At 41.4% G+C, this 24,877-nt stretch overlaps 1 protein-coding gene and 1 long non-coding RNA gene across 2 annotated transcripts; one reads left to right on the top strand and one right to left on the bottom strand.

Moving 5' to 3' along the window:
- Positions 1–298: 298 nt before the first annotated feature.
- On the bottom strand, positions 299–6,185 carry ING2 (inhibitor of growth family member 2). Its single transcript, XM_036250033.1, has 2 exons — positions 5,594–6,185; positions 299–1,120 (listed from the first exon to the last, which is right to left on the bottom strand). Exons 1-2 carry the CDS (start codon positions 5,763–5,765, stop codon positions 450–452), a joined length of 843 nt encoding a protein of 280 aa, XP_036105926.1. The 5' UTR covers positions 5,766–6,185; the 3' UTR covers positions 299–449.
- Positions 6,186–6,897: 712 nt separating this feature from the next.
- On the top strand, positions 6,898–24,555 carry LOC118622657. Its single transcript, XR_004958103.1, has 6 exons — positions 6,898–7,249; positions 7,856–8,051; positions 13,246–13,450; positions 14,991–15,115; positions 23,065–23,220; positions 24,431–24,555. It is a non-coding gene; the product is annotated as an uncharacterized LOC118622657 (long non-coding RNA).
- Positions 24,556–24,877: the final 322 nt, after the last annotated feature.

Genomic DNA, 24,877 nt, shown 5'->3' with positions numbered 1-24,877 from the left:
TAAATGGCATATAGTGTTCTTATTTTCAATTACCCAGGATAATTTTAATGCTTGCAGATATCTCTAATTATTATCTAAATTTTTGAAGCATGTAGAACGAAAAGGCCAGCAAAACTTTGTTGTTAACCCAAAAAATAGCATCGCGTTTTAAGTGAAAATGAAATAAGCATGGCTTGTGAAGTTTTTATAATGTCCACACCACCCTCTCTCCCTATTCCCTGCTCCTTTCATCAGGTGATCTACAGACTACCTGGTTTAAAATATTTGGTAATTCAGTGCAGAAAATTAAGGTCACAGACAAAGTACAACAACTTTTAATACACCATTAATACTAATGATTAAAAATTATTGCATAGTCTTATGCATTTACCCTAAAACATTTTCTGAAAGTAAATTCTGAAAGAATTATATAAAAGACAAATAACCCTTTAAAATGTGAATGGCCTTTACTACCTCGATCTTCTATCCTTTTTTGTCTTTTCAGTACTTTTGTCCATTGTTTTCTCATTATCTCCCCTGCACTTTGGGCAATACCATTTCCCCTTTGGTTTATAGGTAAGTGAAACACACGAAAAGTGAAACCATTCAATTGGACACTGTTCATTATCACATCCGATCATCTCCCCATAAGACACTTGGTTACATAAACAGTATGTAGGTTCATTGGGATCTATTGCAAACTCAACAGGTGAAGCTTCCCTTTCCTGCTTGGCCTTGGAGCGTTTCTTTTTCTTGGCTGACTTGGATTTCTTTTCTTTAGGTGGCTGATCATCACAGTCTTCAATGCCATTAGTCATGTGACATAAATCACGGCTTTCACTGGTTCGCTGTCTTCGGGGTCTCCTTGAAGATCTTTCTGGTTGGCTAGAATCCATTTTTGCTTTATCTGAGGCTCGCTCACTTTCAGCAGGATCTTGAAAACACTGTGAATGTAGCTCCATTTGCCTTGCCCGATTTTCTACCAATTCGAGCATTTGTGTGACAATCTGAATTTTTTCATCTCCCAATTCTTGACTATTGATTAATGCTCTCTGAAGATGCTGCTGTAAGCGTTTTTTCTGGTTTGAATCATCTTCTTTCTTGTATTTTTCATAGACATCATCAATTTCCTTTAATGTTTCTAAAAAAGGAAAAGAAAAATCAGAAGGTTATTGTGTGCTAGCACATACAACATTTTTCAAGTTATCTTTGACAGAATTAGAAAAGTTATAATGAACTCTAACCATAAGACTACTCTCTTCTTTAGTATGTGAACATTAAAAAACACTATTTCCCATACAAAGACCATATGTTATCCAATATAAAAGTATATTTTGAAATAAATAAGAGAACACAAAATTCTATGACTCATTAATCGATATAAAATACAAAATGTGTGGCTAATTAATAATCAAAAGTATTTTATGTGGATGGGCTCACTATATGCCACTTTAGAGTCTACTTAGTGCCACATTGACTATACTTCATTTGAATCTCAAAACAATACTGTATATAAAATTTACATGCCAGACTCCAGCTGTAAAACTTAAAGAAATTTAAGGACTAGCCTGCAGATTATGTCCAACTGCATTTACAGGATTTACAGTTCAATCAATGACTTGCATGACTCAGGAGACACTACACCTTTACTTTCCTATCACCCCCCCTCCACCCCGGACTTTCATTCTTTTTTAAAAATATTTTTTCTTTACTGATTTTAGAGAGAGAGGTAGGGAGAGGGGAGGAAAGAGAGAGAGATAGAAACATCAATGAGAGAGAACACTGACTGGCCGCCTCCTGCATGCCCCCACTGGGGTTTGGGCCCACAACCTGGGCATGTGCCCTGACCGGAAATCGAACCAGCGACCTCTTGGTGCATGGGTCCACACTCAACCAATGAGCCACACTGGCCAGAACTCCCTGGACTTTCTTAAAACAGACAGAAGTAGCTCTTAGCTTCCCATCATATTAGTTCTAAGGACTCATTTATTTTGTCACATGAGAGAGAATTCTGAAACCTAAACTATTTCCAGAGTAGGTAGGTTTAGGTTCATGTTCTGGCATCAACTGACTAAGCTACTAACAGAATTACAGTCAAGTCAGCATTGGTTCACTATACTTTTGTAGATAACTCAGCAGCTGGTTCTAAGTGAGCTTTTGAATTGCTGATTTAGGTATTGTATAGCATTTGGAACAGTTAAATCTTATTAAAAATAGCTGAGTCACTAGACAGTATACTAAAACCTGAAAATAAAACTCCACACATCACCAAAGTTTACATAAGACTATTTTTTATTCAAATCTATTCTAATTTTTATCTTTATGAGATTTAACACTATTTGAAAGAGTTCTTCTGTCTTAGTAAAGGGGGAGAAACAAAAAATTAACTCTAATTTATCACACCACATGGCAGACCATTGTTTTATATTCCAATATTATTCTAATGATAAGAACAGAAATGTTAGACAAGTACAATACATACATTGGGGCTCTCTGCAAGAAGGTAATACAAAGCAAGTATCTCCTCTCTGGAATTTGTAGGTACTCACAATGGATGGACAATTGTTTAACCTCAGATACATGACAAAGTGGCACTACACATCTGAGGGTACTCACACTTGCACAGCATATTTTTAAACAGCGGTTTTATCTAGCTCATTTGCCCAGTTAGGTATGTCAGTGGATTTCTTAAGAATTTAATTTTCTTCCAGGAAAAATGTTATTATTTTCCTGCACACTACCCTCCTCGAAGACACACACAATTTAAAGGTTAAAAAATAAAGGGAACTCTTATTTCAAATATTCTTTATCTACTAATCAGGACTTAGAAGCTAATTATATCATACCAACACACTGATATTATACATGAGATAAAAATTCAAATTTTTAAGACACCTTAATTTTGAAGTGAAAGAAGGAAACTCTTACTGAAACCCTTCTATGTGTTAGAAATTTTCTTATTTAATCCCCATAGCAACCCCATGAGGAAGCCATCACTTCCATACCTAAAGAAAATGAAGCTCAAGAGATAACCCCAGACTTCTATCTCTGCCAGAGCTGGATGTCTGGCTCCACCATTTAAGCATTTTCTACTAAGCTGAAAGAAAGGTACTTGAAATTAAGTATTAAATCTTAGTTCAAAGTTTATTTACCCAGGAAATTATGAACAAAAGTAATGGAACTAAAGCTGAGGTTCTCTAATAACCATATCCCATAATAAATATTTCATTATTGTACGACTTTCTTCATTTGTCTATTCTTAAGTTTTTAAGGTTACTTTTAAGGTTCCTCAGTAATTTCTAAAGTGTCTCAAATAGTTAGGAAGTTTGATTGTTAACATAATTTATATCACTAAATACTGCATTATTAGATCCAGAATCAGAAAATAATTTAAAACTAGCAAAGAAATAAAATAATTCTGAACCAAGAACACACAAGTATTTAAAGCTATTAAATATAAAACTGAAAGCTGAACATAGTAAGCATGTGCAGAGTGAAAACTAGATCATTGTTTTTATATTAATCTTGAAACTAATCACAATCTTAATGCAGCTAGAAATTTTTATACTCTCTCAGTCTTTTAAGTCCTAATACTGTTTCCCATGCTACCAGAGCAGATGGTCAAGACGGAAGGAAGATTTCCCTGTAACAAACTGTCCCTCCCAATTCAAATGAAAAGAAACAGCTTAACTTTTGTGAAGACAAATATAGGTATGTGTCTTTATAGAAATGTGAAAACCTTTACCAACTTCAGAGTTATCAGAAAAACTAACCATGCTGAACATACAATTCTTAAGCACATATGTTTCATTTTCATTTTTAAGTTACAATGCTCCATGTCTGTAGAAAATACCTTTCAAGAGCCTTCCTTTGAAAAAAAATTAAACATTAAAATAGTTCAAAAACAAAAAAACAGTAAGCCTGGAACCTGAAGTAGCCAAGCTGTGAAGTCAAACATCCCCCACCTAATTGGACAAGTTACTTAAACTCCTTGTAAAGCTTAACTTATCCATAAACTTTTACTTCATAGTATTGTGAGGATTAAATGAGATAATGTTCTAGACCTGGCACAGCAAAAACACAGTAAGTAATCAACATTAATTCTCCTCCCCCCTAACAGTGAGGTGTCCTATCAATCATGGATTCAGAAGGCAGAAATAAATTAGATTTTAAAACAGAGACATTTAAGTATGTTAACATGCTAAAGGCCAGAGAATGCCGCCCCAGAAGTGGTTTCTTTAGATAGTAAATTATGATTAACGACACGACGTATCTAGAAAAAACAGTGAATGGGTCAAGTTCTCTCTTTAAAGTCAGTATAGCTGTTTCCTCTTTATATCCAAGATCTGTTCCTTGATTCAGGGTGGTTAAAAGCACAACGGCTCCCCATTTAAACTTCTCCCCTGCTAGTAGCAGGTGAAGGGTCCACCAATAGTGGATGATAAGTGATACTCTCTGTAAGAAAGGCTGACTCCTTGTCCTTGGGCCTTTGGGTCTGACCACAAAGGGTGCTTTTTGCCTCATCACTTATACTTGGCAGAGGGAGGGGTTAAGGGACGCCAGGCGGTTGCCCAGTCAACCACCCACATCCTCCTGGTACCCGGAAGTGACGCAAGGACCGGAACCAGGGCCAGGGACGCTCCCAGTAGCGGACTGTCCCTCGTCACAATTGAGTGGTTGGGAAAGAGTCGAAAAACCACAACAAACATGCCCCATACCCCAGCACTGACGCTACGAGAGAGGAACTAACGTCCTTCACGGCTCCGACGCCCGCCCGACCAGCCAGCGCAGCCCACACCTTACAGCCACCAGCCATTTTCGAGGCGGGCGGGAGCGCGCTCTGCGCCCCTCCCATGCCTACGTCAGGCCCGCAGGCCACGCCCCCAGGACAGGGGGCCCTCCCAGCCACACACACCCCTCTTCCTTCACCCGCGGGGACCCCTCCCCTTTTAACCCTTTGGCTGAAGGAGCTGGGAAAAGGCTACAGCCCCGAACTCTCCCTGAGGCGGGAGAGGAGAACGGACACCCCGACTGCCGAGCGGGAGCCGGGAGCAGAGGGAGGGACCTCCCCGGAGTCCGCCTTCGCGGTCGTCTCTCGCCCCCTCCCCCCGCACGTTCCAAGGCATATGCTCTCAGGGGGTGGGGGCCGAGGGGCTGGGGCCGGCCAGGCCCGGAGCCCAGCGGGCCGGCCACTCACTCCCTACAGCCCGCCGCCCGCTGCACGCTCCCTCGCCGGACAGGAGGGTCTGCGGCACGGAGCAAGCCAGGGCCAGAACAAATGCTTGCTACTTAAAATGGCTGATTCCCCTCCACGCCAGCTGCAGCCGCTGGGTCTGCAGCGTGGGCTGACGAGCGGCCCCCACCCCCACCCTTGAGACCCCACCGAAGTCCTCGCCGACCGCCGGCGGGGAAGGGAGGGCCGCGAGCCCGCTCTCCCGCCGCTCTCCCGTCGCTCTCCCCGGCCCCACACACCAGACCCGCTCCGTGCACTCGCAGAGACTGTCACAGGAGGGGAGGAAAGTGTCACTTCCTCGGGCAGGCTCCCAGAGCGACCTGCTGCGAGGCCAGCGGACCGAGGGAGGGAGGACCGCACAGGCTGCCCCGTGGCCCCTACCTTGATATTTGTTGTCCAGCTCCCGCAGCACGGACACGTTCCTCTGCATGTCGTGGGGCAGCGACTCCACACACTCGAGGTAGTCCTGCACGTAGCAGGTGAGGAGCCGGCTCCGCTCCCCGGTCAGGATCGCCGCCGACGGGTAGAGTTGCTGCTGCTGCTGCCCTAACATCCTGCTGCCGCCGCTGCTCCTCGCCGCCGCCGCCGCCGCCGCCTCCGCATCCAGCAGCCACACATGCAACAGCCACGGCCGCCGCGGCTCCTCTGCTCCGCAGCCCGGCGCCGCGGGGACACCGGCCGCCGCTCAAGAGGACACAGCCGAGTCCCCCGATCTCCACTCCCCCCAAAAGAAGCCCTCACTCCCCGCCCCCGCGGTAACAAGCCCAGGGGCGGGGCGAGATCAGGGCTCCCTCCTTTTTGTCCTCCCTCCTCGGGACTAGAGTAGCGGGGATCCCGCCAGCGGAGCTGGCGCCGGGGTCTCGGGCGTTGACACTTCCTGCCCCCCTCGGGGTTCCCAGATTCTACCAGTGCCGTCTCCTAGCTCGGATCCCCATGACAAGCCCTTCGCTGCCCCCTTTTCTCCCAATCACCCTCCGAGCCTGTCGGAGAGTCTCTCACTGGACTGCCCCCGCCCCTCCGCGGTGGCCGCCACTGCGCCTGCGCAGGACTCACTCCTAATAAGGCTGGGGGCCCGCCTCTACCGCCCTACCGAAGGGTTCGCATTCTCCCGCCTTCCCTCCGCCGCCCGGGCGATTGGTCTGTCAACTCTCGGCCCGGCCAAACGGCAGCTGCGCCCCGCCCCCTCTTAAAGGAGAATGACTGTCAGGCCCACCGCTCAGCCCAGGGTCTGAGTGGGACTTGAAAGGGAAGGTGGCCGACTCTTTCCTTGCGCCCTTGCCACAGGGAGGGAGAGACTTGGCCCGGTTCCCTCGGCCCGCAGTTACCGACTTTTTCCCCATCGGTGGATCTAGCGCGGCCTCTCGCGAGCCTTAAAAGGAGCAGCAGGCAGCCGCTTTCCGCTGCAGCCTGGAGTGAGTGAGGCCCGAGGGGACTACGCGGCCCAGCGTGCAGCGCGCGCGGCTCCCGGCATGCGCCGAGGTGGTGGTCCCGCCGGGCCGCCGCCGCCGCCGCCTGGGCGCTGCTCTCGGCCCCGCGCCCCCTCCCGCCGCGGCCTCGGGGCTCTCGGGGCGGCGGGGGGTGATCGCGGAGGTAGGCGGAGCCCTCACGAGCGCCCCGCGTTTTCTTTCTCTTTCAGCCGTCCCGCCTTTTAAATCTCCCTCCTGGCTTCGGCGTGCTTCCGTCTCCCAGCGCCCGGAGTCTAGCAGGTTCCTCCGCCCCCGGCTCTCCGGGAACCCCGTTTCCTTAGTGCAGCTGCGTCTGCCCCGGGGCCGTGTTTGGCCAACCACAGACAGCCGCTAAAAAAAGTCTTTTTCCGTGGGCAGAATGTTGAAGCATTGAACGCCGGCGAGGGGCACCCCAACACCTTGTCACATCTTCACCCTCAGACCAAAACCCACTGGCTGGCCGGAGGGAAGAGGGGTGTGGACCGGAGTGAGATCCAATCGGGGACCTGGCCCCCGTCCTACTGCGCGGTCCCTGCCTGCGGGGTGTTCCGTGAGGCCCGGCCGGGGGCGCGTGTCAGTCCCGGCGGACTCGGTACGCGGGGTGACGTGTGTTTGTGGGAGCAGTGGGTGCAAGCGGAGCGAATAGGAGACTTTTAATGGAATGTCTGTGTAAACAGACCCTGCTGTGAGGAGCACCTTTGAGTTCAAGAAGACGTGCGTGGGGGACAGATTGGGGTGTTCGCCGCGGTGGTACACCTGTACCGTGACCCCTGGAGCGCACTTGTGAAACCGCTCGTAGTAGTCAGTAACCGCTGACATTAAAGAGAAATCGAGCCCTTGAGCTAGAGGGAAGTTGAAAGTCCAGCCCCATCGCCAGCACTCCAGAAGCTCGCGTCTTGGGAGCAGCGTGCGTTGCACAGGCCGCGGAGGTGGCCCCGCGCTCCCCGGGCGCCGCGGCGCAGGCTGCTGGGGTGGTGCTCGCCCGGCCGGCCGGGGTGCCTTGCATTTCTGAGAACCGGCTAGGGGTTTTACTGCCCTTTAAATCTTTCAGATTGAGAAGTCAGGTCTTAGAGAGAGTAAAAAAATATAGAGAGAGAGAGAGAGAAATATATATAGAGATAGAGATATAGAGATCTGCTGTTAAGAATTGAAATGTATTGCTTTTTATCTGAACCCTGCTGTTTTTGTTTACTTGTAGATTTATTGAAGGCCCCAAGTAATGCAAGATGCCTCGTTTTTTATTGCTTCAGGTTAGACACCGAATGCACCGAGGGATTTTATTCAGCCTGAAGAGTGATCTGCAGGCAGAGGAGACACGTGGTTAGAAACTAGAAGTGAGAAAAGGCAATGATGCAGAGTACTGAGAGTGCTCCCTCCAGGACCTAGAGCAAGATGTGAGGAAGGAACATTGAGTATGGGAATGGAGACCTTTTACAGCATTATTTTCACCTTTCATAATTCTGTTGAACAGGCAGAAAGGAAGTAAAAAAATACAAATAATGACTTTTTTCAGCTTATGTTAGTCTAAACCTATAAAGAACACTCTAAGATGGCAGTGTGTGTGTGTGTGTGTATGAATTATTTTAGACGTGCTTTTCTTGCTATATTTATAAAAGTTAATCAAAGGTTTGGCTATTCCTGCCATACTTGTAAAAGCATACTGAGATGTACTCACAAGGGAAAAAAGTCACCATACTCCCCACACTCAACTTTTGACCTCGGTTATTTATCAGGTCTTGACCTTGATTATAATGTCCTTTTCTTCTCAGTAATTATTTTTTTGAATAATTAAAAAAAATTTTTTTTCTTTACTGATTTTTAGGGGGGGGGGAGAGAGAGAACATCGATTGGCCACCTCCTGCATGCCCCCCCACTGGGGATTGAGCCCACAACCTGGGCATGTGCCCTGACCCGGAACTCCTGACCTCCTGACCTCCTGGTGTGTGGGTTGATGCACAACCACTGAGCCACACCTGCTGGGCCTTAGTAATTACTTAACTGGAAATTTGGGACTTTTTCAGATTGGGTTTCCTTATTTTGTTAAATGTAATTATAAGTTCTCATTTCTGCCCTGCTGGTGTGGCTCAGTTGGAGCATGGTCTCCCAAAGGTGGCCAGTTTGATTCTAGTCAGGGCACATACCAGGTTTCCGGTTCAGTCCCTCATCAGGGTGCCTGTGGGAGGCAGCCGTTCCATGTTTTTTCTCCCTCTCCCTTCTCCCCTCAAGTTCCCAATTCTCTGCAACATAGAAGTTAATTGGTGATACTTAATCTTAGGAATAAACCAAAAAGGGCATTTTATTTGCTCTTCAATATATTTTCTACCATAAAGTAACCCTAAAAATATATAGTAACTGAAATCCCTAAGTTACCTTTAATTTCTAAGTCAGTGACTTTGAGAAGTCCCTTGTAGGAATTGCTTAGGCGTCTAAACCTATGTCCTATAGCCCTTGTTTATACTGAGAGGGCAAAGCAACAACTTCAGACTCTGATTAAAAACTAGCAAATAGTTCTGAAGGATTCCTAATGACACCTCTTGAGAAAATTCAGCTGTTGCATGAATCAGGCCTATTAAATTCGAAATCCTTTACTATTTCAACTTTTTAATTTTAAAAACTTTTTTAATTATGAAAATTTTCCAACACAAAAGTAGAGGTGATAAATAGTGTAGTAAATCCTAATATACTATTCACCTAGCTTGAACATTTGCCAATATTATTTCATCTATGACCCCCTTACCCTTGCTGGATTATTATTTTAGCTGTAAATACTTTAAATATGAAAAGATAACAGATAACTTTTAAAAACAACTACAATACCATTATCCCATCAAAAAATATTACTATCATTTAATTTCCGGACATTTCAAATTTCCCTATTGTTTTAATATCTTTTTACACTTGGTTTGTTCAACAGGATCCAAGCAAGCTCCACACTTTGCATTTGGTTGGTCAGGTCCTTTCTAAATCAGTAAGAGGTAGTTAATTCCATATTTAATTCAGTGAAGCAGATACCAATGTTTTTCTAAGGAAGATATTTGGATGGTTGAAAAGCACTGCTCAAAATATAGGTAAATTCAAGAAAATCACTTTAAACAAAATTTCCACATTAAAAGGTCACCAATTGATAGCTTACTGTACAAATGTACCTAATGCAACTAAAAAAATCCTTAAAAATCTAGGAGTTTGTGTTAACTTATAATATAATTTGTTCTACAGGGTCCAATGAAGCATTTCAAATTGTACAGAAAAATAACCAAAACTTTTAAATTCTTTACTGTAGCAGGCAACTAAAAAAAAAGTCTGCATTTCCACTGAGCTCAGTTTTAAAGCATGTTTAGTCTCATTATTGCAGAAGTAGTAGACATTAATTACAGAAAAATAAAATAGAGCTAAAGTGAATCTTTGTCTATTTTTAGAGAGAGAGAACAATAACATGGATTTCTTACATCCACTGGTTGCCTCCTGGGGATCGAACGAGAACCCAGGTAGTTGCCCTTGACAGGGAATCTAACTCGAGAGCCCAAGAGCCTTTGGTCCATGGACAACACTCAAACCACTGAGCCGAACCGCCCAGGGCTAAAATGAAGCTTTTTCACTTTTTTTTTTTCCTTTATTGATTTAGAAAGAGGGAGAGGGAGAGAAAGAGAGAGAAACATCGATGAGAACATTTTAAAATGAAGCTTTTTAAGACTCACTACAAACTGGAGGTAACTTTTCTTGTATCTAAGTATACCCTGAAGATGTGAATACATTTTAGTTTTTTGCTTTAAGGAAACACTGACTAGGACTAAAGGACACAGTTAAGAAAACACCAGGTTCTCGAAATAGAATATTACAATCTGAGCAATGTCAGCCTGTACATTTATTTTATGAGGTAGACAACACATTTCAAGTTGGTACACACAATCAATCCTACTATGGGTTATAGTACTGTTCAGCATTTAGAATCAGTACACAGCAAAGGATGATCTTAAAACATTGTAATGCAGGGACTGAATCACTGGGACTATAGTTAAGAGAAAATTCAGTATAATAAAATATTTCCATAATCAAAAAGAAAAACATATTATCTACTTCAGTTATCCCAGAGAAAAAAAATAAACACATATGGTATACTTTGCATATTGCTGACCAGAAAAATGTTGTTTTCCCTGGATGGTTACCATAGTTACTTGAGCCAATTATAACATCAAGATGGGGGAACTAGGTCACAATATTGAAGGAGTTTGAATTATGCAACTATGTTTCCTAAAAGCAGGGGAAAGGGTTTAAAATTTAGGGAAGAAAGATATTAATATGTTCAGAGTTCAAACTCTTGTCTAATTTTGCTGATGAAACTTAATTTGTACAAAATTAAATATATATAAATTGTTCAACGTATACAAATAATGTAATGTAGACCCATAAGTGTGATAAAAGACATGCCAACACATTCTGTCACTGTAGATACCTCTTTATCTTAGTGAGCTATCTTACCTTAAAATATTTTTGTAGAGAATCAGTGTATACAACAATAGCCTAGCATCTTTGTTTGTTTTTTTTGTTTGTTTTTGGAACTGAACCTAGGACACTGGTCCGCAGGCCAATGTTCCAACCGCTGAGCCAAACCGGCCAGGGCTAGCCTAGCATCTTAAAGTAATCAAGCCACTGGAAATTAAAGCTGTGACCTCTTACATTTCTTTGAAAGCTTGAGGTTAAAGTTCAACTCAATGCCAGTCAGATACTTCTCTTAATTTTAGAGATTTTCCTATTAATTTCATCAAATGGGCACAGAAGAGCAGTGGGGAGGGAATATTTTGAAAGCTGAGGTAGCATAGACTTCCTTAAAATTATATGTTCTGTTTCTTTCCCGGCCAGTATGGCTCAGTGGTTGAGCGTCAACCCCTGCACCAAGAGGTTGCTGGTTTGATTTCTGGTCAGGGCACATGCCCAGGTTGTGGGCCAGATCCCCAGTGGGGTCATGCGGGAGGTGGCCAATGGACGTTCTCTCTCATCGATGTTTCTATCTCTTCCTCTCTCTCTAAAAATCAACAAAGAAAAAATTATATGTTCTGTTTCTTTGTTTTACTAATAACTACAAAAATATGATTTTGCCCTGGCCAGTTTGGCTCAGCGGTTAGAGCGTCGGCCTGCGGTCCGGAGAGACCCGGGTTCGGTTCCCGCTAAGGGCACGTACTTCGGTTGCAGTTTGTCCCCGGCCCTGGTTGGTCGTGCGGGTGGCAGCCACTCGATGTGTCCCTTTCACGTCGATGTTTCTCTCTCTCTCTTCCTCTCTCTCCCTCCCGCTCTATCTGTACAAAAAAATGGAAAAATATCCTCGAGTGAGGATTAAAAAAAAATGATTTTATTCAGGAACCATGTCTGTTCTATCAGAACCCTGCACAGTACTCAACAAGTAGAAGTTAGGTGAGGGAAAAGAAGAAGAAAAAAATGCATTTCAACTTTGCACAATTTCAGATGGTTATCTTTCATCTCATGATCACTATAGACTCAGACATTTTATAGCTAAAAGTAATCTTAAATCAGTGATTTCCCCAGAGGAAGAGAAAGCAGGCAACAGGCAGCCTCACTGCGTAGCTAGCTGAGTGAGCTGCTGCTGCTGATGTAGTTTATCATAACCATCACGTTAATAGGATCCCTATTATAGGTCACCTCTAGACCAACTTTCTTTTTTAAGAGTGATAATATGGGGACCCAAAGAAGTTAAGTAACTTGCTGAGGGTCACATAGCAATTCATGAAATAAGTGTATACCGAAAAATTTAAGAGTAAAGAGATATTAGTTCACCTTATTTTCTGGCTGATAATCATTGGAAAGGAAAAAAGTAACCATAGCAAACAAATTAAGAACTTAGGATATTGTAAAACTTTTGGGAGAAGTCTTGCAGCAAACTTAACAAAATTACCTCTAAAGGAAAATTACGATTTCCTAAACAATAATATTCAGAATATTACAAAAGTAAAAGTAGTACTAGAAACCACACCGCCCTTAGAATTATTTAATTTTGATAGCAAATGCCTTATACCATCAGCTCTGTGAAGTAAGAATGGTCTTTTAAAAATAAACTAATGCACCTTGGCCAGTTTGGCTCAGTGGTTGGAGCATCAGCCTGTAGACCAGAGAGTCCCGGGTTCGGTTCCTGCTAGGGGCACGTACCAAAAAAATAAATAAGTAAATAAATAAAAATAAACTAATGCTACTGGCCAGGAGTTTTTTGCTAAATCTTTTTTTTCCCTTTTAAATGATTCTAATTGATTATTTAATAAGGCCTTATTGGAACTATTGTTACATTAATTACTCTTGGCATTGTTAATTTAGTCCAGCATTTTGGTGACTATTGATTTATCTTCTCAGGGTAACACATTTTTAAAATTGTTTATCTAATTTATCTTCATAAATTGAGGTTTATATATGGAAATCAGTATATATCTTGCTTTATACATGTGTTTCTGGAAGATTGTGTTTAAACCTTATTTTGCTACAAGTAATGTTAAATGTGCCAGTTCTATAAAATAAGACACCCAAGTCCTGAAAATAAAAATATTTATTTAATACAAATAACTTATCTGATTTTCTTTTATTTGCTAGACTGCCCTCAGTTGTTTTATTCTGCTTGAGAACAGAGGTTGTGTTCACTATCTGACTGCAGTCTACGTGTAGTTACCTTTGCTTGTTCTAACTGGTGTATACTCCAGATCCTGTAGCATAACACCTTCAGTCACATCTTCAGGGAGAAGACTATGGACATAACTGAAATGACAACAGAAATATTTTCTTCTGGTATCTGGCTAAAGTAAGTACTAGATTAGAGAGATTTTTTTTTAAGATCTAAAAGATATAGGGCAAATGTATATGGAGAGTAGTAGAGGCAAAAAAACTTTCTGCTATGGGAAAAATAGAAGAATCAGAGAAAGAAATGACTATTTGAGCCATTAATGGTGGTGGTGCAATATTAGAATTATAGCTTAGGGACCATAATATATAAATTCTATCTATGAAAATTACTTCTGCTAATTTTATTACAATAAAAATATATAGTTATAATACTGTATTATATTGGATTAATATAATGTAATGGTTGGATTAATAGCCTATCTGATCTTTGAAAATTGGATATTGATTCAAAAATAACTCCAAAAGAGTCTAGTGGCTTCTTTACATGATACTATCTTTAGAATATCCCTAACTTTTTGTATCCAGGCCAAGTATCCCTGGAAGAAGAGTCCAGCCATATCTACTGATAGTAGTTGCCTCTGATTTAGGGCCTGAGAATCTGGAGGTGAAGGGAGACTTAGAATTCACAAATGTCATTTTGTACATTTGATTTTATTACAGTACATATTACTTTTACAAAACTTAAACTTTATTTTAAATATAAAAGAAGCAACAACAAAAAAGCCTTTCTGCACCTTCTAGATAACAAAATGCATATGTATATTACTTTCTAGGAAAGGAGCAAACAAGTAGATACACTAAATATGTAGATTTAGTTCACCTTCCTGAGAATTGTTCTACTGTTAGTAATGTCTGTGCTTTGCATACCGGCATACTAATTGCACATATATTATTATACAAAATTAAAATCAAGGAATATCACAATAGTTATATTTGAAGCTTTTGAAGACTTCCCACTTTAGGAACTAATCTAGGCAGTTTGGACTCAAATATATTTTTTGTGTGAAGATTTTTAGCAGTTTAGAAGTTTAGGAAAAGGCTTTTTCTCGTTCAGTATGACCCTCAATGAGTTAAGAGCTTTCTTCATTTTTGTGCAATCTCACTTAAGTATTTTAAGTTCAGGTGGGATAATTTTATTATTTTTGTGAATCAGGTGTTTGAAAATTCATAGTAAGGTTGATGTTATGTGTTAATGCCATCTATAACTTCTGCCTATGACCTCAGAGGGGAACCTACGAAATGTGTTTACCCAAGAAGGAGTGTTTGTTTCCCTGAAGTCTCATTGAACTTGTGGTCTTTTCTACAGGATTGGAATTTAGCGGAAGTGTCTAATGAAGAGGAATGTGTGCATAGGTAATAGATGAGAAAGGAGAACGGCTGGGAGAAGAGCCCAGACACCATGCAGCAGAGAGGATGAGGTGTAGGAAGCAGCTATTCATGTTCCTGTTGTATGGCTCAGAGAACTCCAAGAAACTGCTTCTGTCCCATTGAGCGTATTTTTAGATTTGGGATAAAAGCTAATTTACTCCAATAAAATAGATATTAGTAGATAAATAACATACAGGAAAACAGTTGAACATAGTGACCTGAGTGGTTACAGTACTTCGTATAAAACATGTTCTTCAGAAAATTCTTCAGTGTGTGGTGTTGCTTTCTAGGAAAGAACAGGACACCTCTGCTGTAATGAATAATGGCCTGTGGGAAGGAGAAGCAAGAAAAGAGCAATTAATGGAAATGAGGTCCTATGGAAAGAAGGAGATAGATTCAGGAAGTTTTCTAGGAGGTAATAACTGGTTGAGTGACTGTGTTTAGGGGACGGGGAGAAGATAAGTCATCTAGCCTTTTGGCTTGGACCACAGGTAGTTTATGACAAGGCTATGTGAAATAGAATATCCAGGAGGCAAAGCAGGTTTGGGGAAAAGATACAAGTTCAAGTCATACAAGGATTATAGCCCTATAGTTTTGGTATCTGTGGGGGTCTGTCAATCTTAGGCCTCTTATTTCAAATAGCGGAAAGTACTACTTCCTATATGTAACCTGCTGGTTTACAAAAAACAACCAGCTATAGAAATTGGAGGCTGGGATGTGTTTGTTGGGAAGTTAGACTAGAATAAATTATTTAGAGATGCAGTGGTCTTAAAAATATCTTGTCATTTGCCAGGATATAATTGCCTTTAAATTATTTCTCTTTGTAACCCAGGAATTGGTAAAAGATGATAGCAAGACTACAGATCCTTGTGACAAAAAAGTTAATGCATCAGGTCTGGTTGCTTATTCCTGGCATGTCTCTAAGGGAACCATGATTGACCCTTGTCCAATCCTGGGAATTTGGCTCTTGGGGTATTCTTTGTATTAGTGATGATTTTGTTATATACACCTGGGGCAATGGATCATGCCACACTGGATTGTCAAGTTGCTTTGTAGAAATGTGTACCTGGTTTCATTGTTGGGGTCCTGAGTTTCAGTTGCCATGGCTGATTGCATAGCAGAATATGTGTACATTAACAGCTCCCCATAGAAGTCTTGGACCCTAAGACTCAAGTGGGCTTGTAGTTTGCTGCTAGAGAGAATTCCTGTGTAGCTTCAGACAAAGGACATTGGAAGCCTGTGCTGAACCTCTCTGGACTTCACCAATGCATCTTTTTCCTGTTGCTTTTGCTCTTTACCTTTTGCTGCAATCAATCTTAGCCATGTGTATAACCCGCTACTGAGTCTAGTGAATCTTCCTGGGATCACCAAAGAAAACAGCCATATACAAAGTGCTGAATAAATTTAAAACCCAATTTGTCCATCCGAATCTTGATAGGATTCACTGAAAAAAGAATAGTTAACATAAAGTATCTGCTGTGTGTGGATTTAAAGTAAATCAAATCTTTGGTCCATGTCCAGAATCCATTTATAGTCTCTATAGGGATATAGTCTTCTATAGACATATAAAGTGTTGAGGAAATGCTTACAGGCATAAGTATAAATAAAAACAAAAACAGCCCTGGCTAGTTTGGCTCAGAGGTTAGAGTGTCAGCCCATAGACCAGTGAGTCACAAATTTTATTCCAGTCAAGGGCACATACCTCAGTTGCGGTTTGTCCCCAGCCCTGGTCGGGTTGTGCGGGAGGCAACCAATTGATGTGGCTCTAACACATTGATGTTTCTCTCTGTCTCCCTCTCTTCCTCCCTCTCACTCTATCTGATAATAAGTAGAAAAATATCCTCAGGTGAGGAATAATAAATAAAAAAAAATACAAACAGATGATCAATAAATGCAAAAATGTTAGAATAAAAGAGTTACTGTTGACATGTCTTGGTTTCTTAGTCTTTTATATGCCTATGTGCATTAAAATATTATTTTTGAAACTAAAAGAGTAAAATTTACTTTTTAAAGGAAACCTGTATTAGTGTATTATAGAATTATACCCCTGAAACCTATATAATTTTATTAACCAATGTCACCCCTATAAACACAATTAAAAATAATAATAATACAAGAAAATATACTTTAAAAAAGAAAGGAAGAAAACAAAAGAAGTCTATGATTATTTTGGACTACACAAATACTTGATCCTGGAATAAATTTGAAATATGCACCCATAGATTTCATTTTCTGTTGAAATGAGACCATTGCTATCCTTGTTCTTGTTAAGCTACTAAATATTTGCTCGTGTAAGTAAGAAGTTGAACAGTGCAGCAGAATTTTCATTGTGTGCCTATGAGTAGCAGGATACTCTACTTTTGAAGAAATCCAGAACTTGTCTGGGGTGAGATCATGAATCTTATCTAGAGTTTACTATCAGACTGCAGTTGACAATATTCTTTATCTTCTCTCAATGTCAAGTTCTCAAGCTGAGCAGATGATTCAGAGAAAAGGTCCCTCACCTGGTCATTCAGTGGTTGGTGCTGGAAGGAAGGCAAACCACTGTCCCATTCGTTTGCCTTCCTCCAGGCAGTGCTCAGTAAGACTTGAGGCTGACTGAAATCTTTCCTCCCTCTTAGGGACAAGCTGCAGTAGAAACAGTTCAAGATTTTCTTTATCAATGTGTATTTATTTATCCCCAAGAATCTTGATACTTAGAGTCAAAACATTTCTCCCAGGCCTCAGATATGTATCCATCTAGATCATGTGATAAAGTGTTTGCTAAATAGTTTCTGCTGATATTCTTTATATTCAGAAAAATTCAACTTACTGTTTTCGCAAAAGTATTCAAGTTGCCTGTCAGTTCAAATACCCACATTAAGAACTCTTCTTTTGGAAAGCTGCCAGATTTTACTGAGTGTCAGGAGATTTTTGTGTCCTTACCCAGGTTTCCACAGCTTTTAGAACATACTCAAGTGAACTGGCCTTTGTTTAAGCACAGTTGACCAATTTTGCTTTTTTTTTTCAATCCTCACCTGAGGATATTTTTTCATTTCTCTTTAGATAGAGGAGGAGAAAGAGGAGAGAGAGAGAGAGAGAAACATTGATGTGAGAGAGACACATTGACTGGTTGCCTCCCTGCCTCCTGCACAACCCTGATCAGGGCCTGGAATTGAACCTCTGACTCTTTGGTCCTCAGGCCAAGGCTCTAACCGCTGAGCCAAAGCGGCCAGGGCAGTTTCCTAATTTTGTAAAATCACTCAGAGCTTTGGCATTACATCTTCACGAGTTTTTAAATGTTTTTTATTGATTTTTTTTTTTTTTTTTTTAAGAGAGAGAAGGTAGAGAGAGACAAACATCTATGAGAAACACTGATCGGCTGGCTGCCTCCTGCACGCCCCCTACTGGGGATCAAGCCTGCAACCTGGGCATGTGCCCTGACCCGGAATCTAACCCGGGCCTCTCAGTCCATGGGACAACGCTCAATCCACTGAGCCACTCCAGCCAGGTTCCACTTTTTTACTTCAGCACCTCTCTGTGAAGAAAGCAGTGTGTTGTGACACTGTCATGCTTTTCTTTCTTTACAAGGGATGTGAAACTTCTTAAGGAGCCATCACACAGATTGTGAACACGGTTCCTTCAATACAGAACTTTTGTTTTCCAGAAAGGAAAATACTAAATGTTTCTTGGTTTTTGCTTGTTTCAGGTGGATCTTTACAGCAGGCAAGTTTTCTTGAGATTTATTATCATTTATAAGTCTTACCAATGCTACAATGTTACAATGACATTTATTGGTAAAATCTGTTGACTCATCCACCTGAATAGAGCTATTGTTTTTCAGTTCATTACACAAAACTTTTCTACCAGTGTGGCTCAGTTGGTTGAGTGACATCTGGTACACCGAAAGTTTGCAGATTTGATTCCTGGTCAAGGCGCATGCCTGGGTTGCAGCTTTAATCCCCAGTTGGGGTGCATGCAGGAGGCAGCCGATCAGTGTTTCTCTCTCACATCAGTGTTTTTCTCCTTCTCTCTCTCTCCTCCTCTCTGCCTTCCTCTCTCTCTAAAATCAATGAAAAAAAAGAAAAAGAAAAACAGTTTTCAGCATCATGGGACATGTCATCACTACCTCAACTTATCATTCTATTGAAAGCAGAATTTTTCCAATTTCTCATATTAAATCTTATCCTAGCATTTTATATGGTGGCTTTATGATATTCTCACCAATTGTGTGACTTTTCCTTTTCTGGACAATAAGTTTAGCTACTAAATAAATTGCTTCTTGACCCTTTCCACTAAATGTGACTTAAAAAAAACAAAACACAAACTTGACTCCCTTTGTTTTTTTTTAATCCTCACCTGAGGATATTTTTCCATTTATTTTCAGATAGAGTGAGAGGGAGAAACATCGATGTAAAAGAGACACATCTATTGGTTGCTTCCCATACGACCCCGACCGAGTTACGTGCCCTTGACCAGAATCAAACCTGCAACTCTTTGGTCCACAGGCTGACTCTCTAACCACCTAGCCACACCGGCCAGGGCTTGACACCCTTTGTTTTGAGTTTCTAGTAGCTGTTTAAAAGAATCAGCACCTTTATGTCTGGCTGGTGTGGCTCAGTGGTAGAGCATCAACCCATGCACCAAGAGGTCGCCGGTTCAATTCCCAGTCAGGACACATGCCCAGGTTGTGGGCCTGATCCCCAGTGTGGGGCATGTTGGAGACAGCCAATTGATATTCTCATGGATGTTTCTCTCTCTCTCTCACTTCCTCTCTTTAAAAAAAATCAATAAAGAAAAAAAAAAAAAAGAATCAGCACCTTTATTATCAAACAACTGTGATTTGTAGTTAAGTGCTTTTCAAAGTTTTTGGAACAACTGCTGCATTTTTAAGTTGTTTGACAACACACAATGAAATAGGCCAGCTTGGATCACCAGCCCACCTAAAACCCATTGATAGTAACTTTTTGTGTGTCCTTCATTTTATCAGTGCAATGAAAAGACACAAAGTTATAATTAGTCTTAATTATAGAATTGTCCATAAGGTATAGAGGCTCAGAATGTTTCTCTTCAATCCCATGTATTTTCCTTAAAAATAGCCATGTTGGCCCTGGCCTGTGTAGTTGAGCATTGTCCCGTGCAACAAAAGGTTGCTGGTTCGATTCCCAGTCAGAGCACATGCCCGAGTTGCAGGCTCCATCCCTGGTAAGGGGCATGCAGGAGGCAGCCAGTAGATGTTTCTCTCTCCCTCCCTCCCTTCCTCTCTCTAAAACTCAATAAAAATGTTTTTTGTTTTTTTTTTAATGGCCATATTGGACCATCAGACATTTTTAAAAAATCAAACACAAATATAAAACAGAGGCATAATAATAATAATAATAATAATAGCCCTGGCTGGTTCGACTCAGCGGTTGGAGCGTCGGCCTGTGGACCAGAGAGTCCCGGGTTCGGTTCCCGCTAGGGGCACGTACTCCCTCAAAAAATAATAATAATAAACTAAAGAAGAGAAGCAAAAGCCAAAAGTAAGTAACAATTTACATCTACCCATAACAATCCACATCTTGCTACCTTTATATCAGCGAAGCAGCTGATGTAAAGGTACCTGCAATAGTGCTGACCAATGATCACATGGACTCCTTTATCTAATGTCAAAAACTCACTGAGAACAGATTCAAATGAACACTGCCCTGCGCCCTGCCATATAGGGCTGAAAGACCTCTAACAAAAAAGGACAGTTAATCATTGTGAGTGTTAGCATTGCACAGCGCAAAGCTTTTTTAAAAAACGGTTTTCAATTCACAGACTCTTGTGGAACCCCTTTTGACATCTGCAGAACCCAGGGCTCCCTGGAATTCCAGTTGAGAATCTATTCAAAGCTAGAGCTGTCGGGTGGGAGCTACTTTTATTGAGGTGGTCAAAGATGGCCTCTGTGGGGAGGTGCCTTCGGACTGAGACTCGAAGGACACCAGCTAGCAGGCCTTGGATCAATGAGGGTCTCAGTCTTAGACTCTCCAGTTTCTTTCCAAGTTTGTTTTTATTCATTCTCCTCATTGTTTTGTGATCATGGAAAATGTTTAAGTGTGGGTTGAAATGAATTAAAAACCTTTGGGGTATCTACAAGACTGTGTTCCTCTTTGAACATTGGTGGTTTTTTATCCAAAGACATAGAAAGATCTAGCACTCAGGAAAGACTCAAGCAATTACTGTACTTGTTTGTTTATAGGTGCTTTTGTGTGTATGTGTGTGTGTGTGTGGGGGGGGGTGCTGTATCATATAACAGCACTGTAGTACATATATACACAAAATATGTATATATAATATATATATGACTGTGTGTGTGTGTGTGATTGGCACACATGGTTTTAGAGGCTGAGACGTCCCAGGATCTGCAGCCAGCAGGCTGGACACCCAGGAGAGCCAGTGGTTCCAGTCCAGCTATGAAGATCTGAAAACCAGGAGAGCCAGTCGTATAAATTCCAGTCCAAGTCAGAGTCTGAAGGCAGGAGACTGAAGTTCCAGCTTGAACTGTGCGGAAAAGACAGCAAATCCTCTCTACTCAACCTTTTTGTTCTGTTCAGGCCTTCCATAGATTGGATGAGGCCAACAATGGGCTTTCAAAGTCCAAGGACTCAAATGTTAATCTTATCCTTTAGAGACACACCCAGGACAATGTTTAACCAAATATCTGGGCACCATTGTGGCCCAGGCAAATTGACATAAAATTGACCATCACAACACTATTATATATACAATTTCCAAATGATTGTTGATTATGCATACTAGTCCCAAGTTTAGTTGATTATCTTGTGCTAACCTTTGAACACTTAAAAGTTTTGAAGTGGTAGAATGATGAAATAAAGATACTCTTTCCAAACAAATATACTCTTTCTTTGAACTACACAAAATTGGGATTTGTAAATTTTTAAAAAACAATCTCTGATTTTAGGATTATATTATCTGAAGTGAAATGCATGCTGTTATGTTCCTCATAGACACTTCCCTTCGACCTCTTTAGGATACTTGCAATGAGATTTTAACATGATTTTTTTTAAATGCCTAGGATGGATTTAACTCTTATGGCTATGAAGAACGTAAAATCAAGTGTTTTAATAATTAGATGTGCCCTTTGGCTATTTGTCCAACTATACTTGAGAGCTACACATTTAAGATGTATGTTGCTCAGCAATGAGAAGTTCACATTTAACATTTGCGAGGTCAGTCAGGCAGGCAGTGGAGTTAGCCATGGAGCACTTAGTTGATACCTACCCCACGCACACTAACTTCATTATGGCACAATTGCAGTTCTCCGCTGTCTACTGTGCCCCAGAAGAAGTCGAAAAACTCAACAACTTGTTTGCCATTGCAGCTAAGATTTTACTTCCATTACTTGACTATGAAGAGAAAGTCTTTCTTATTTAAGGATCCCTGGAGTAGCAGGAGGATTCCTTGTTAGACCTTTAAGATTACATGGCAGAGACTACTTGTGATCGATGTCATTTAAAATAAGTACATCAGTCTTAAGCAGTTATCAAGATGCACGGAAGAACTCATTTTTAAGCTGTACCATTTTTTTTTTTTTTTTAGTCTTCAACCACCTCCTCACCCACAAGGAAGGTGGTGGTTCTTTTTTTTTTATCCTCACCCGAGGACATTTTTCCATTTTTTGTTCAGATAGAGTGGGAGGGAGGGAGGAAGGGAAGGAGGGAGGGAGGGAGGGAGGGAGAGAGAGAGAGAGAGAGAGAGAGAGAGAGAGAGAGAGAGAGAGGAGAGAGAGAGAGAAACATCAACGTGAAAGGGACACATCGAGTGGTTGCTACCTGCATGACCCAACCAGCGCAGAGGACAAACTGCAACTGAGGTATGTGCCCTTAGCGGGAACCATACCTGGGTCTCTCTGGGCCACTGGCCCACGCTCTGACCGTTGAGCCAAACTGGCCATGGTGCTGTACCACTTTTATACTGTATCCTGCTCTGAAGCAAGGCAGTCAACACTTGTCATTTGTAAGTTAGAAAGCCAACCTTTTAAAGATAAATAGTGGTGGTGGTGCTGAATTCAGACCTCTGTGTGGTAGACAGAATAATGGACCCCCAAAGGTATCCATGTCCTAATCCCTAGAACCTGTGAATATGTTATGTTACATGGCAAAGGAGAATTAATATTGCAGACGATGAAGCTGGTCCGAGGAACAACTAATCAGATTGTCTTAAAATAGGGAGATTATCTGTGTGAACCCAGTGTAATCAATCATAGGGGTCCCTGTACGTGAAAAAGGGAGGCAGAAAAAGTGGAAGAGATGGGCAGGATCAGAGAGAGAGATGTGATGGCAGCAGTAGGATCAGTGAAATGCAATTTGAGGCTTCAACCCACCATTGCTGGCTTTGCAGACAGAGGAAGAGCGTCATGAACGAGCCAAGGAATGCAAGCAGCTCTGGAGGCAGGAAAAGGCAAGGAAGATTTTCCTCAGATCCTCCAGAAGGGAACGCAGAGCTGCCAATACCTTGATTTGAGCCTGGGGAGACCTACTTGGATCAAACCCACAGGTTGGTATTGTTTAAGCCCCAAATTTGTGGTAATTTGTTACAGCAGCAATAGAAAATCAATATGCTGTTAATGTTATTTTAGTTTGTCTACTGTAGGTCATGGCTCAGTAGGGAAGCCTGGCTTTGATATATGGTGGCGTGAATTACCTTACAATAAAAGGGATAGAATTTTAAATTCTAAAAAACCACCGAAGTCTATAAAAAATTCACAAATCTGTTTCATGGGAACAAGGTTGAGCTGACCTTATAGATTTCCTATGTACCACTCTTCCCCTCTTGCTTTATACCTACAAGAGATCAAAAGGGGTTCGCAGTTTTTGCTTTGTCACCGTTCTCCCAGAACCAACATCAGTGAAATTTATAGGATGTCTGACTTCTGAAGTATTATCTTCCATGGTTTCAGACAGTAAGAATCTTAAAATCTTTAGGCACTTATGTTAGCTCATATCAACAAAAGATAACAACCAAGAAAAAAATAAGTGGAGCAAAGAAAAAAATGAAAGGGAAACTTAGCAGGAGAGGGTGGATTTGCAGCAAATGTTGGGAAGCAAACTTGATGTTAATTAAGGAACAATATCTGTAGGAGACCACAAAGCAGACTCAGTTTTATTCCATACCTGAGCTGACATAATTCTTCATCTGCCTGGTTCCTGAAATTCCCCCAAGGTTTTTGAGTAGAGAAAAAAAATTCCTTAACTTAACCCAAGCAGCCTTACTTCTGATTTGATTTTAGGCTGTCTTGAAATAATTCCCTCTAGAGAATGTTGGAAAAAGTAATTTCTTACCAAGTAAAAAGAGTGCTCCCAGCATCAATAAATAACTTTAGCATATGCTACCCACAAGTTTGTTAGAATATATATGCTTCCATGCTTCAGAGAACCACCAATACTTTTTCAAATTATTTTTTTAAAGTAAGATTTTTCTAGTAAGTTTACTCATACAACAATCTCAGGGATTCCCACTCCAAGGGACATCATTCATTGTTATCGACATCCATTAAATTCCATGTGAATGGTGCCCCCTGGTGTTGTGCACTGTGACTCTGTATTTAGGGTTCTGATGCCTTTGGTATTTCCTACTCAAGCCTATTCCTTTCTACCTCTTGGACCCTCCTACAGAGTGACGCATTATTTGTTTATAGTCGGGGTAAACCAGGAAGGCTCATTAAATGAAAATTGTCATTTTTCCCACTGCTGCAATTCTGACACAGGTGAAGTTCATGCTATGGAGTAGAGGTCAGGACCCATGTCTCAAATGCCTGCTTCCCTTCTTTACACTTCTCAAGGACCAGTGCTGGATGAGTGGATTTTCACCTCCTCAATCTCCCTGATAGGGACTTCGGTAATGTTACGTTACCCTTCTCTCCTTTCCTATAGGAGACATAATAGCAGAATGACTACTAACAAATGTGCATTACAGGGGAAAGGAATATTTTCAAAATAGTATTCTTATTTTACTTATATTTCTCTTGTTAATTACATTCAAAATTTTGAAACATGAGGACAGAAAGGTGCACATGCTTTACCCCATATTGGTTTTCAAACTTCAGGTTACTGAGCATGTGTGCTAATTCCCTCATTGAGTATGGTCCACCTCCGCAGTGCACAGAGCTAAGATAACCTAGAAATGCCTCTATGGACCTCTATTAATATTTTTT

This window comes from Molossus molossus, unplaced genomic scaffold (genome assembly GCF_014108415.1).
Source record: "Molossus molossus isolate mMolMol1 unplaced genomic scaffold, mMolMol1.p scaffold_m16_p_9, whole genome shotgun sequence".
NCBI classification, from domain to species: domain Eukaryota; kingdom Metazoa; phylum Chordata; class Mammalia; order Chiroptera; family Molossidae; genus Molossus; species Molossus molossus.
The sequence above is the reverse complement of the archived record's forward strand: the minus strand, read 5'-3'. Positions and strand labels throughout refer to the sequence as shown.